Source organism: Lontra canadensis, unplaced genomic scaffold (assembly GCF_010015895.1).
Source record: "Lontra canadensis isolate GAN:19392208 unplaced genomic scaffold, GSC_riverotter_1.0 scaffold12, whole genome shotgun sequence".
NCBI classification, from domain to species: Eukaryota; Metazoa; Chordata; class Mammalia; order Carnivora; family Mustelidae; genus Lontra; species Lontra canadensis.
The window spans coordinates 12,332,772-12,348,108 of record NW_022631006.1 but is presented as its reverse complement, the minus strand read 5'-3'; the positions used below and the strand labels follow the sequence as shown (position 1 = coordinate 12,348,108).

Genomic DNA, 15,337 nt, shown 5'->3' with positions numbered 1-15,337 from the left:
CTAAGCAGATAAAACAATAGATGCCTAGCATAGTTCTTTAAGAGCCGTTTCCTTTAAAAGTTCTTTTTTTCCTTTGTGCTTTCTCCCTAAATGCCTAAGCAACTTCATCGTCTTGATTCCTGTTCAGATTTCATGGAAATTGGTGGCAGCATATTTAAATTGCTGCAAAAGTTACAAGGACATGAAAAAATTTCCTTTGATTCTCTAATTAAAAGATGTTGCTCCATATTTCCAGGGATTGGAGATAAGGGTCACTATGACGGGCAAAGGTGAAGTCAGCTATGAATATAGACCCAGAGTTCTTAGTGATTACATTCCAGGTAGTTATCATTTTAAAGGTTGGCTACCATGAATAGCCAGGTAAAGAGGAGTCTTCGAAAAGGTAAAGCAGCCCCAGGCAGACCAGGGCACCATGATCAGCTTACTCAATTTCTATTCTGAGCAAGGAATGCTATCACTTTAAACACTGTGTTCTGGTTGCTATGGAAACCAGATAAGTGGGTTGCCAACACAATCTTCAATCTTCCTATGAAGATTAAAGCACCTTGCTCCAAGTAGAGAGCAGATGGGAGAGGCACAGGTGTGAGACGTACTTCTTATTGCTGGGGGAGGGTTAGGCCAGGTGAAGGATGAAGGGAGACAGTTTCTAGTTCATGGGAAGAAGAGAAAATTTGTAGCCACTGGCTATTTAAATCTTAACTCTTCGCTACATCAATCAAGATAGGGGTTTAAGCCTAACTTCTAGTTCCATTTCTACCCCTAATTTTCTTGGTCAAGATTTTTAAGTGAGATTTGGTGCCAAGTTTGGAAGTCAGTTACAGAACAGAAAATGGTTGTGTTTTAGTTGGCCTGCTCCTTGTGGTTATTCTTTTCTTATATTTTTTAAATTTTAAATTTTTATTTTTGAGAGAGAGCGAGCGTGTGGGGGAGGGGGTGGGGCAGAGCGAGAGGGAGAGAATCTTAAGCAGGCTCCACGACCAGTGTAGAGCTCGACATGGGGCTCAATCTCAGGATGCTGATATCATGACCTGAGCTGAAATCAAGAGTTGGACGCTCAGCCAACTGAGCCACCCAGGCACCACCCCCTCTTCTGGTTATTCTTATAAAGTATCTCAAGCACATAAGAGTAGAAAGAATAATATGCTGCACTGTCGTGTACTGATCACACTGTTTAAAAAGAAAACATTATAGATACACTGAAACTTCCTTGTGCATTTTTGTCCCCTTCCTGGTTAATCTCATAGAAATGTCTCATGTGTGTGTCACCCCCCTCTATATGGAAATCATAGTTACTAAACTTACCATGTTTTCGGCTATAAGCAATATAAGAACATTAAATACAGACTAACTTGAGGGGCCCTCTCGGGTGAGGCTATTTGGGATTCCGGTTAGTTTTTCCTCCAACCCCAACTCTGAACAAATGTGAAAAAAAAAAAAATAGGTGTAGTCAGGGGTCAGTATGTTTGAGTGTAAATGCTGCATAGCATGACTGCATGGCCAATGCTGATTTCCTTTCCTCATTCATTCATTAAACGAAGATTTATCGAGTCCCTTTTGTGTACCAGGCATTGTGCTAGGCACTCAAGAGAAAGCAGAAAAATAATCCACTAAGCTCTGTCCACAAAGAGCTTAGTAGGGAGAGAGAGATGAATAAAATCTATAGGAAGCTAAAATGTAAATAGGGAAAAGAGCAGTTTTGAGAAGAAAGTGAAGAGGTTATATAATTATAATATAATATGTATTATATATATCAAATAATATATATAATTCAATTCCAGATAGGGTCATCCCTGATTCCCCTGAGGCTTCGCGATGAAGGTGCGTTTGTCAGAAATTTACCACATGCCTAACAACGCTGGTTTTTAGGAAGGGAAAGCACAGATTAACAATGACAGGGATGATGACCTCTACCATTTCTCTTTCAATTGAGAAACCAATAATTCTTACACTTTTCTCTCATCTTTAACCAGAGGTAACAAAATTGACTGCTTAAATATCAATTCATTATCCTGTTCTCAAGCTGAGGATTTGTAAAGCAATGCAAGTGCTCCAACTCAGGAAAACAGAGGAGACGGAGAAGCAAAGACAACCTAGGGAATCTGTGCACACCTAAGTAGGTACCACTTTTACTCGTATCTCTGTTACCCAAGTAAGTAAGAGTGCAACCAACACTGCCCTAAATCAGAGTCCCACTGTAGGAAAGCTGTTCCCTGTAGGTAATTCAAGGCTATGACCAAGCCTTGACACCTCCAAGGAGAAGAAACACTCATTCCTCAAACCTATACCACTCCAGGCTCCAACCTACAGCTCACCAACTCACAATTCCACCCTGTCTTTGGTCCCTCAGTCACTGGACAAAGAACAGGATCCTCAAGTAGGAGCTGCAAATTTCATGCAACTCAGTATTTTACTTGCTCCAACTCTGCTTCCAGACTGAAACCTTGGATACAAACAGTTGAGTTATAGCCAGTTATCCAACCCATTTCTGCAAGAGTAAATGTCTCTTTGACGCCACAGAGTTGCTAATTACTTAGTGTAATGGGAGGAGTAGGGTAAGGAGAAATACAGGAGGGATCAAGCCAGGGTCCAGAATGGAAACATCTCTGACGTTCCCAAACCCTTGCACTGCAGAAGCTCTAGCAGACCATGCTTTGGCCATGCAATCCACAAGGCTGCCTTTGACACCTATTATGCAATTAGCCACATGCCTTATTTCACACATGTAACACCAGAAGAACCCAAGCCAAGCTAAAAAAAATTAATTGAATTGCCAAGATAATTTAGAAATGTCGAAAGACCTAACAGCTTAACACATGAGCTAAATGTCTTGCCTGTATTCTCTTCTCTTTCTAAAATGAAATGTGGGGTTCTGGAGTTCTGAGCTTAGCCTTAGAACTAAGCACCTTTTATGGCAAGGCCCACTGCTTAGGATACTTCTCTTCCCTCTCTTCCCATTTTAAACACTTCTTCATTTTACTGGGTAGCCTTTGACTTTTCAGGCGTTGTGCACATTCTCTTTGGGTCAGTTAAAGAAAAATTGATTGCCCTTTGAAAAAGAACTATTGGGAATGATACAGATGGCGGTCAAAAAGGGGGAAATTCTGATACAACTGAGGAGGCTTCCCTCCCTTCTTTTTGTGATCAGCAAAAATCCATTTCATTATGAAAATTAGTGATCCTATTTTCTAACAGATAAGCCTGCTCTTCAGATTCCCTACATTTTGCTGTGACATAGTGACAAGGCACTGCTCTAGGCGAGACTCAATAAAATCCAGTCCCTGAGAAGATCAGTTCAGTCCTGGCACACTTCACATTCCAGAAGACACCTGAGGAAGGTGAGGGAAACACTGGTTTGCAACTCTGCACATTTTGTGCTAAGACACAACAAGCACAGTGAGTGGGGGGAAAAAAAAAAAAGCATGGCCTTTGATGTGGGACTAAGTCTGAATCCCAGTTCTGCCATTTACCAGCTGTGGGATTCAAAGTTACTGAAGATCTCCATGACTGTTTCATCACTTAAAAGTGAAAAATAGCATTTCCTCAGAGGTCTGTAGTGAGGATTAAATGAGTTAATATTGGGAAAGGGCTTAGAACAGTACCTGGCACAGAGTAACTACCATAAAAAGGAGAAGAAATCTATAGAGGCTTTCTCCTAAGGCCTGGATGGTCTCTGTAGACGCCTTGGCCCGGGCCACAGATTACACCAACCCTTCCAAATGGAAATTTTTACTAGTAACTTCTTCCTGCAGATTTTACAACCTCCTCTGGCAAACCCATCAAGGCCTTAAGCAATGCGATGAGCTAGACTTGTCTTTTTTTCTCTAACCCACATGTTGGGCAACTCATGAATCCCTTAAGTACCTATTCTGAAATGATAGGCTACATTTCAATAACCATTTTATTAGTTACAGAAAAATCTCCACTAGTATTTACACAGTGCAAAAAAGCTGTTACTACCCCTAAAATGTGAAATAACAATTATCCTTCAAACAACAAAAGAACAAGATGAAAATCTTTTCATGTTATAATTCACTAATTTTGCTAGTTTTTTTTATTAGAGTGTTACAATTAAGACATTAAATTATAAATTCATGTGGTATATTTAGAAATTAAATTACAAAATAACACAAATACTTTTAAGGTTGTGTTGTGCCAACAAAGTTTAAATTTTTATCATTAATTAGGATTCAGCTTTCGGATTAGGTAAACAGTTTGGCTTATTCTGTGATGTGTATAAAGGCTGGAAGGGGCAAGGGAGGAGGAAGATGTCTAAATAAATTATGTCACAGAAAAATTTTAAAAGCAAAAAAATGATTACATTTTTAAATGGAATAAGTTAATTTTAACCTGTTGGCACAACGTACAGAAAATACTTAAATGACAGGTTTTTTCTTTTTGTTTTTAAAGCAAACAGCAGCTTTACAAGTAGTAATACTTCTTTATACATATATTAAAGTAACAATGTGTTAAGATTTAACAGTATTATGTTAAAGAGTTGGAAAATGAATGTAGAGTTCACTACTCATTTGCACATTACAATCCCCACCCCACCCACCTCCCCCAGCTTATTAAGAAATCAGACAAGTACATTATTTGGATATTAATTTTTCAATATTTAAACTATGTGAATTCCTTTTGACTAATTCTTTTCCAAATACTGGAAGCATATAAAATACCCTCTCTGCAAAAATGACCTCCAATCAAAGCCTTTAAAAACTTTTCAATGTATAACACACATTATTTTTCCCATGTTTAGTCAAAAGAAATATATTACATCATTTACAAACATATTTAAACCAAAAATTAAGCTAGTATGAACATTTGTCTTTTGAGAAGTAATCTTCACAGCAAACAAACCTACTGAAGCAGAAATCTAGTTCTGGGAGTGCAATTCATATTATAATTCATATACTTATATACTGAAATAGAAATCTAATATTAATTATTGCCATAAAACAACCTCTACACACTAAGAAAAAAAAAATCACTATGGTTTTTATTTCTTGTGAGAATGAACCCCTACGCTTACCATTATGTCTCCGAAGAGCCACCCACTCCCAGTTCCAAACAAAAAACCAAAAAACAAAAAACCAAAAAACAAAAAACCACTTTCCCAATTTTCACACCTCCTCCTGTATAGAATATACAAATTTCAGGATTTATCTAGAGGAAACAAATCGTAAAGACATATTAATACTTATTTAAGCATACTTTCGACGCAGTAGCATTTCCTTTCACAAATTTTGGTAGTCCTCTAGAGTGACCTGTCTCATATAGAAAAGGCTGTGGTCCCTTGGGTTTGCTGGCAGAAGAGCCTGTACATGCAAGAGCGTTTATCAAACACATAATCGAACACTTCTGAAGTCTATGGTAAATTTAAAAGTTACTGGTGTTCTGATTTCCTCAACTTCTCTTTTGATACAAATGTCAAAAATGTAAAATGACAATTCTCATTCAGAAGAGATATAAAATATAAGAAACCTGTGAAAACCCAACCCCTCGAGATCAAGAGTTATCTGAATCACTGACACCAAGCAAAGGAAATTTACACCATAAAAAGTATGAAAAGTTTTTAAATTTACTTTTAAGATTGTCAGTAGTTCAAAAGCTCTATCATTTCCTTAAACCGACTAACACTTCCAAATGTGTAGACACAGTAAGGTCTGCCACATCTACATCCATGATTACTATTTCAGAGGCTTCATTCCTTACATGCTGCGTTCCTTTAAGTACTAGACTAAATATGTTGTGCCTAAGAAGTCTATACTGGAGAACAGTTTAGACAGGACAGGACAATAATGTCCCCTTTTAGCACACTAATGAAGTTGATAGACTGACATTTTCTATACAGCACTGCTCCTAAACTTTCACAATGCACAAGTAACTAAATTATCACCCAAGCATCTCATCTCTCCAGTATTAAATGCCAACATTATAATACATCAAAACTAGTACAGTAGTCCCAATGAGTTCAGTAAAAAAATCCTGCCCAATTCTTCTCTCCTGCCTCTGTGAGGCAAAGCCCTGTCCCATCAAACCAGAGCAGGGAAAGCACCCTTCCCTCCTCAGTTCTGTGCCTGCCTGTGGGAGCTCCTGAGTGTAAGGCTGGAGCTTGTGTGCACGGTGGGGGTGGGGGTGGGGAGGTGGAGGTGGTTGACTGGAGGCTGAGTGTGGGGAGGAAGCTGGAGGGATGAGAGAAAAATAGGTCATCTGTAATTCTCCCAACATTTCATAAACTTGTTGATGTCACTATCAGGTGATTGACCAGCAAATAAAACTTTTAGCTCAGTAAGTTTAAATTCTCCCAAGCAGGTATACACATTCTTAGAGAAGGGCAGAGATAGATAATAGTGATCAAGAAGTAATACCTGCCTAGCTAATACCTGTGTACTCTAAATCATATAATAGTTTCAGCACAATTAGAACAACTTTCTCGCTTCTTCAAAACTTCCTTTTCCAGCCTTTTGATTATCAGGATACACATTATAAGTTGTGTAAAGTTCCTATCCCTGACCTATCAGTAACTATGGTTGGTATTATGTGGCAGGTGCTCAAGGCTATGGACAAAATAGGTATTTTTTTTTTTTTTTAAAGATGAAATGGTTTTTCACTCAGGACAAGCTTGGATACCTAATCAAATCCAGACAGCAAATCCAGAGGGTCCCAAATCAAAAACATGCAAGAGAACACACCAGTATAAGACTCTGTTTCGGAATAGTTTACACATAAGTGCTGCAGTCATATAATTGGTCACAGTTACTCACCTGCCACAATAGGCCTAACTGTAAGTAAATACGAGTATGTACAAGAGCATTCCTGAGGTAAGTAAGAAGTCAGTATGAGACAGAACCTGTTAGGTCCTATCATGGGTGACTCTCCCCTATTAAAGACAACATCTCTAAATTCCCACAAGTAAGGCCAGCTCCAGTGCCCTGTGGTGGCTCCTTTGCTAGTCTAACTTTTGAGCCTCTGTTTTAGCCCATCCCAACTTCCATCCATTACAATGATCAATGGCTTCTGAAATAAACATCTGTGGACCAAAGAAAAGTCGCATCAATTCTTAATACAAGACATTTGTGGGCTTGGTTACCCTTTAGCCTTTTTTTCAGTTTTCCAAATCCAGTTCTTCTTTAAAGAAGCCCAAATGACTTTTGATCAAATTAGAGTGAAGGAGGCATAGTCTTGAAGCAAACATTGGTAACTGCTCCTATTCTTAGAGCCTTGATCGTTGACTTTCAAAATGACTCTAAATAGGCATCTGAAAATTATTTTCTTTTTTAAAACCTAGTCTTCTTCTATCTTAATCATTATTTCCCGTAACAAAATAAGCTCAAACACTTCTGAATTTCCACACAGCTCTTAGAAAGACACTTAGATGCTAATTAAAAGCTAAGCTACAGATTATAGTAAAACAAGTAAAAGACAGCTACAAAAATATCTGTCAGAAATTAAATACATATATTAAATACTGGACAGTGCAAAACGCTGAGATGAAGCATAAAAGAGAATGGCTGCAACCCTCACACAGTTGGGAGACAGACAGTGGGCATTTCCTGAGTTACAGACCTGGGGGCGGATAACTAAGATCAGAGGGCTCGTTGTTCACTGAGCTGCAGCTGCTAGGCTTCTGTTGCTCCTGACTTGCCTGGTGGTCAGTAGTCCAGGCCTCCCCATCTATCCCTGGTTCTAGCACTTCGGGTGCCTCTGCCTCCTCTTCTCCACTCTGCTCTGCATGGTCTTCCTCAGAACCATTAAGGGTTTTTCCAAGCTGGAGAGTCTCCATTGTTCTCTGGGTTTCAGAGACCCACGACTCAATTCTACTATTGAGCTGTACTTCTACAGATATAGGTTCATGAGTATAATCTTCCTCCTCTTCCTCATCTTCATCATCCTCTTCTTCCAGCATGCCGGGGACAAGGGTGCTGGTGGTGCTGGTGATGGAGGAATTCAAGAGATCTCGGCAACTGCCATCCAAAGAACCAGTCTCTGTACTCTGCTGGGAGGCCCATTCCAGGTCATCTGGCTTCACTTCCTCTTTATCGCTCACTGTTGACCTCCCAGGGTTTGTAGCTGAGGTAGTACTGCCTGCAGCCGGGAGTGACGGCTGCCTACCAACAGGGGCTGCATCCAAGGGAAGTTTACTGGGCTTTTCTGATGCGCTATGCTTACTGGAAACCTCTCTCTCATTTTCTGATGTTTCCAGCCCATCTGAGGTTTCCACCATGTTTCTCCAATTTGTTTCTGCAAATACCAAACAGATTTTTAAAAAACCAGAACAGTTTCAGAATCACAACTCTTAAAAGAAGGAAGAACAAACTAGCAGAAATCTGTTGGCTCACCAACTGGTTGGAAAAACTAAGTTTATTCTAGTACTGTTGTAAGCATTACAAAAGGAAAACAACTCTCAAAAATGTGCATTTAAGATAAAGAAACAAGGAGGCAAAAGTAAGTGTATTTATGTCTCAGAATGCACAAGATCTTATAACAACAGGAGCTCATTAATGCTTCTACATAAAATCCATATATTCATGAGAACCAATGAATTTTTTTTTGTTGTTTTTTGTTTTTGTTTTTGTTTTTGCCTAGAGGTGTACTGGCCCCAAGGATCCACAAGTCACAGATGACAGACCCAAGATGTCCAGCAGAAATAGTTCTAATTTGACATGTTTGTGTCATGCTCCCACAGCAAGTTACCTGAGAACTATCTTAGGCTGTAATGGGACTTGTTTCCATTTATAATAAGCAAAGAAGCCATCCATGCATTTCAAATATTTGTGAAAATCTGTTTTATACTATATGTAGCTGGGCTCACCAACTGAATTTGGTAGCCAAAAAAAGAAGTTATTATATAATAATATATAATATATAATATATTATATAATAATATATATTATATAATACAGTGGTGATAATCTAAATTATTTTTAATGACAGGAAGTCAGTTTAAGACAAAAAAAAACATACTAAGATTATGAGGAGATGAAGGACAGCTCTCCTATCCCTCACTTCTCCTGTGCTTTTCTTTCATTTTTCATTTTTTTATTATTAAGGTATAATGGACATATGACATTAGTTTCAGGTGTACGACATAATGAATTGGTATTTGTATATATTACAAAATGATTGCCTTAATAAATCAAGTTAACATCTGTCAGCATACAGTTAATAAGAATTTTTTTCTTCTGATGAGGATTTATGATCTACTCCACAGCAATTTTCAAATATGCAATACAGTATTATTAATTATAGTTGTCATGTTATACATTATATCCCCATGACTTATTTATTTTATAACAGCAAGTCTCTACCTCTTGACACCCTTCGCCCATTTCACCCACTCCCCAAGACTCTGGCAACACACATGCACAATGTCTTCTTTATCCATTCATCCATTTGAGGGACACGTAGGTTGTTTCTATAACTTGGCTACTGTGAATGATGACGAAATGAATGTGGGAGTAGAGATATCTCTTTGAGATGATAATTTCACTTCCTGTGGGCATATAACCAGAAGATGGATTCCTGGATCATATGGTATTTCTATTTTTAATTTTTTGAGGACCCTCCATACTGTTTTCTGTAGTGGCTGCACAAATTTACACCATCAGAGTGTATAAGGATTTCATTTTCGCTATATCCTTGCTAACATTTATTTTTTGTCTTTTTGATAATAGCCATTTTAACAGCTGTCAGGTGTTATACCTTGTTGTAGTTTCAATCTGCATATTTCCCTAAAGATCAGTGATGTTGAACACCTTTTTATATTGGCCATCTATATGTCTTCTTTGGAAAAAATGTCTATCCAGATCCTCTGCTCACTTTTTAGCTGGATTGTTGGTTTTCTGCTATTTGGTTGTATGACTTCTTTATCTATTTTGGATATTAACTCCTTATCAGATAGATGATTTGCAAATATTTTCTCCCATTCAGTAGGTTGCTTTTTCATTTTGTTGATTCCCTCTGCTGTGCAGAAGCTTTTTAGTTTGATGTAGTCCTATTTATTTATTTTCGCCTTTAAAAAAAAATGCCCCCTTCTATTTGCATTATAGCTGCTATCCGCAGTTTGTAAATATGTTGATCAAGCTGTAGTGATAAAGGAAGTCTACTCACATTAATGTATCAACTTGAACATCGCCTATCAACTATTCACTGATAAAAACCGTATTTTGGGCACTTTAAGTCAGGGCACATGGTTTGGAAAAAAACATTTCCTTCCTGCAGTTACTTCAAGTTTGAAGTAAGTTGTTTCCAGTCTCTCTCCTACCTCATGAAAACAAACTAACTCCTCCTCCTCCTATATTTTCATTCTTAATTAATAACATTATCATTTCCATAGTCTCAAAACAGAAGGAAACTTATTGTAATCCTTGACCCTATCTTCCTCCCTTACTTTATTCCACTGAACTTATATGTCACTTCTAGCTCAAAAACTACTAAATTTGGTTACTACTGTCTTAGCCCAAGCCTTCCTTATCTTGCTATACACATACATATATTCCTAAGTGGTTTGGCGAATTGGTCACATGACTGTCTTAATGGGTTTTCTATTACCCTAGGACAAGATCTAAACACCTTAGCTTGGCATAGCCAAAGCCCTCTGTGATCTGACCCTCACCTAACTTTCCCACCCCATTCATTACAACCCCTAGCCATGCACTCTATGCTTGGGATCACTCTGCCTTCTCACTGCTCCCAGAAGTCATAAACTTTCTATTTACAATTCCTTGCCTTGTGTAAGCTGTTCTTTCCATAAGAGATTTGTTTTCCTCCTTTACCTTTCAGACTCTCACCCATCCTTGATAACCATTCCTAAAGGTCAATTCCGTATGAAGTCTTTCCTGACTTTCCACTAACTTGAATTCCCATAGCACTTTTTGCATATATGGTTCAAAAGCACTAGTTTTGTGTTTGCTGTGCTGCCCCTTCCTCCCTCCTTACCCTTGTTCCTGCTCATCTGTGTCCCTATGGTTGGCAAAGAGTAAGTACTGAAGGCAAAAAAGCCTATTAAATTAAAAATACCACACATATATTTAATGATGCCCCCCAAAAAACTTTAAAAGGGCATTAAAATTTTTTTTTTAATTTTAGATGCACATTTATACTTCCTTCTAACCTTTTTTTTTTTTTAAATTTTTTAAAGATTTTATTAATTTGACAGAGAGAGACACAGTGAGAGAGGGAACACAAGCATGGGGAGCAGGATAGAGAGAAGCAGGCTTCACCCCGAGCAGGAAGCCCGATCCGGGGCTTGATCCCAGGACCCCAGGACCATGACTCGAGCCAAAGACAGACGCTTAATGACAGCCAACCAGGCACCCCTCCTTCCAATAGTTTTTATCCTCCTTCAAAAATGTAAGAATCCACTTGGGGTCCTGGAAAAAGTTTCACCTCCCCCTTCTCAATGAATCAAGGAATAGGAGAGAGGAAGGAGGTCAGACTAGGTCAGGCCGATCTTTCTCCAGAATCAACCTTGGGCCTTCATCTAGTTGGGTAGGTGAGCTGAAAGCCCACATGGGTCTTGGGATAGGAAAGGGAGCTATGACTTTAAAAGCAGAGGCAAAGGACTCTATTAGCCATCAAAAGACTTGTCACAACAATCAAAAAGCCACCACTCAACGTATCTACCAGGGAGGGAGGGTTTAGGCTCCCACTTTAAAGTAACAAATGAAGCTTAATAACAGCTGATAAGCACACAAACACAGGCAGACAACATGGAGAAATACAAGAGTATGAGAGTGCCATCTTTCTCTAGGGGACAGGAGAAATCTGGGATGGGGAGGAGGACAGTCTAAATCCAGAACAGAACCTCTATAGAAGTCCACTTCTGATAGAGGAACGAGGAAGCATGTTATTAAAGGAAGAACCAAAGCTCTCAACAAGCCTAGAAATGGTACTGATCCAAACATACTCTGCTTCTGAACTATTTATTGTAGCATAACTTATTCAATAGAGCTCTTCTTTGCTTATTAATCCCTTCTACACTTTCCTGTTGTTTCTTGGGTCTTAGTGAAAATGTCTTTTAAACTTTCAAATCACTAGAGGATTTGTTGGAGGATGAGGTGTGTGTATTTCTCCTTTCAGTCAGTACACACAAGGAAGCTGTCCATCTTTAGTTATCAGAACAAGCAAATCAGTTCAAGAAACTACAGAAGAAACCAGTGGCAGAGAAAGCAGAGAAGTCAGGAATGAGCAGAAAATTCAGAAAATTCAGGCACACCTACGGTATAATATTTCTTATCTGCTGCTCACACAACTGAATTTATTAATAAACATGAAATGCTTAGAGAAGTGCCTACCACAGAGCAAGGATTCAGTGAGATACTATCATCATGTATCAAGTGCCCATTATGTGCCAAGTTCCTATCTCAAAGAACTTACAACTTAGTTGGGATTTATGCTCAAAACTATTTGTTTCATGTAATAAGTATGACAGAACTGAGACTCAGCATAGGTGGAAGGAAAACATAAGCAAAGAAAACAAGGGGTATACAAAAGACAGTAAGACTGGACTATCATAGGAGGTTTTCTATTCTACCAATGATGAGCATTTTTTCCCCAGCTTTTTTTTCTCTTTAAACTATGGGGAAAAAACATTTTAGAAATCCTGTATCAGGATGACATGGAAGATGTTGTTTGTTTTCTACCCAACGGTCATTCCCCATTTCCTTCCTGGATAACAGAACCCCCAAACTTGGGATGAACTTGGGCCCAGTCCTAGAGGATGAATTAAAATAGTTCTTAGACTATCGCAGTTATCACATTCCCTTGCCCATCTCCCTTGCAGCTAAAAGGAGTCACAAGATCAGTTCTGGCCAAATGAAACAAAAGGAGAAGTCTTCTGAAAATGGTTTCCTTCACTGACAAAAGCAACTCACTGCCTGTACCTCCTGCTTTTGACTACTAATGCCAGAGCCACAGCAGCTACTTATGAACATGAGATGATAAGCACAAGAATAAAAAGCCACAGACTGCGAATGGGAGAACAGAAAGAAGGAAAGAGCTAGGGACTTTGAGGATATTGTGAAATAATTAAATATCCTGATTTCTTTAGGCCACATTAGTGGTTTTATGTTTGTTGCTAAATCCAATACAGAAAGAATCCAATACAGAAAGAATAACTTCATGCTTCCTTCTCAATGTTATCTGTGATTCCTTCCACTCATTTTGTTGGTGTCCTCATACATGAGTTCATCAAGTCAGAGTCTTTAAGATTCTATCTAAAACCCTCCTTAAGGATTCAACCATTAGCTCTACACAGATTTAAAAAAAGGGGGGCGCGCAAAATGGTATCACTTAGAATTGAGTTCCCAAACTGGAGCTTAATTCCCAATCCAACTGCAGTTTCAACCTCCCCTAGAAATGTGGCCTTAACTGGTCAGTCAGGAAATTTTTCTTTTCATCAGGACCAATGAGTCTGTCACTTGGGTCCTCTCCATCCTCCAAAGAAAGATGAGGTAATCTGCATAAGACCCCTTGCTTTTTCTACTAGTGAAGTCTCCTCTGGAACAATCTTCTTCTTTTCCTAATAGCTTTCTTGCCCACCATGCCCCACCAAAACCTTCCACTTGGTAAAATTCTTCAGAGTGCTTATCTACTTGCTAGACGGTGGCTGCCCAATTCATGAATCATTTAATAAAGCTAACTAGATCATCAAAAACACTTGGCTGAATTTTTGTTATTTAACAGCTCACAGAATTTTAGCTTTGAGTGAAACCTTATAGATGACCTAGTGAACCCTCCCCATTTCACTAAAGAGAAATCTGAGGCCCAGAAATTAATAAATTATTTCTCAGTCCTCCACAAAGAGTATGAAAAAGTTAAGGCTCCAATCTTTGAACACTTTAAAATTTGGTGCTTTTTAAAAACATCTCCTAAGTCTTTGAAAGGTTCTTTTCATAACTTTTCTTTTCATGTGCACAAATGAAGATCATGGTCATCTGCTCAAACCTACAGCTTTATGAATTTACCTTGAAGTTTGCTTTTGAGATCTGCATATCATTATACAGACAGAACTGATCTCATTTACAAAGTTGGCACTTTATCTGCTTTATTTTCAACTAGTGGCACTTCAGGCAAAGAAACATGTCTGCCTCTAAGCCAATAATACTTATCCTTGGTCTGCAGTTTCCCAAAGTCCTACAGTTACTTGTTCATTTTCTCTGGCCTAGAGCTTTGTCAAAAGCATTTCAAACATTTAACCACAATCATAGATAGGGAGACTAGGAAAGACAGTGTGAGGGAAAATATGAGGACTCATTTTTTTACAGGTTAAATTTTAGGTGGCAACATGCTATTCAATAAATTCCCACATAGATTTAAAAAAAAAAAAAAGAAGAAGAAGAAGAAGAAGAAACAGGAGCCAAGTTGAGCAGGTGACTATCCTAAAATGGGGAAATGAACCAGAAACTACATCATGAAAAGCAGAGAACTTAAGAGTTCAAAGTACTGTAGAAAAAAGGCAGAGAAACCTCTAAGACATAGACTGCAGTAAATAACGTTATTTTAAACATTATACATGTTGAAAAGAAAACCACAGTCCCCAAACAGGACCAGAGGCCAAGTCACCAAACCAGAGCTTAAGATGTAACCTAAAAGCAGTTTCAACCTCCCCCAGAAATGTAAGTTTGAAGAGTTTTCTGCTCAGCGCCAAGGCGGTAATCTGTCACAAGGGCCCTTTCCACACCCAACGGGAAGTTGAGACAATTCACTAGTAAGACCCCTTGCCTGTCCCCCCAAAGGAAGGTGACCTGGCCAGGAACAATCCTTTCTTTTCTTTTGCTAATAATTTCCTTGTACCTATATAAGCCTTCCATTTTGTGCAATTCCTCAGAGCTGCCCTCTACTTGCTAGATGGGATGTTGCCTGGTGCATAAAGCACCTTCGAAAGCCAATTAGATCTTCAAATTTATTCAGGTGAATTTTTGTTCTTTAACACACACAAATGCTGGGTTTTAGTCTGTTTCTTTTTGACTACCATCAAACTTAGCGTAAATGTTGTATGTCTAGACTTTATAAGCTTATATTCCATAACATTCAGGTCTTCTGTTTACTTAATATATCAAAACTTCAATAACTCAGTATAAGGCATCAGAACAAAACTTCCTAGAATTTACTTAGTTATAGGTCACAAGTATGGTACCTTTTGCTTTTTAAATCTTTTTGGGCATTCTGGAAATGTGACTAAATTACAGGGTCTCATAGCAAGTCTCAGCTCCAAACAGTCTCCTAATTTTTAATGGATATGCTTCGTGTAATTTTTCAAACCAAAATTCTGACCAAAATGTGAATAATCAATGAGATAAAAAACAAAAGATAGCATGAAAATAATTTCCAAAAT

At 38.4% G+C, this 15,337-nt stretch overlaps 1 protein-coding gene and 1 long non-coding RNA gene across 2 annotated transcripts in view; one reads left to right on the top strand and one right to left on the bottom strand.

Annotated features, from left to right (window-relative positions):
- Positions 1-499: 499 nt before the first annotated feature.
- On the top strand, positions 500-3,330 carry LOC116867136. The gene is made up of 3 exons (XR_004382557.1): positions 500-580; positions 1,971-2,113; positions 3,193-3,330. It is a non-coding gene; the product is annotated as an uncharacterized LOC116867136 (long non-coding RNA).
- A 4,109-nt stretch (positions 3,331-7,439) lies between these two features.
- SECISBP2L (SECIS binding protein 2 like) overlaps positions 7,440-15,337 on the bottom strand; it is a 57,228-nt gene continuing 49,330 nt past the window's right edge. Inside the window, exon 18 of the mRNA XM_032856550.1 lies at positions 7,440-8,241. Within this exon, the coding sequence (XP_032712441.1) occupies positions 7,559-8,241 (683 nt within the window). The 3' untranslated portion in view covers positions 7,440-7,558. The remainder of the gene's footprint in view (positions 8,242-15,337) is intronic.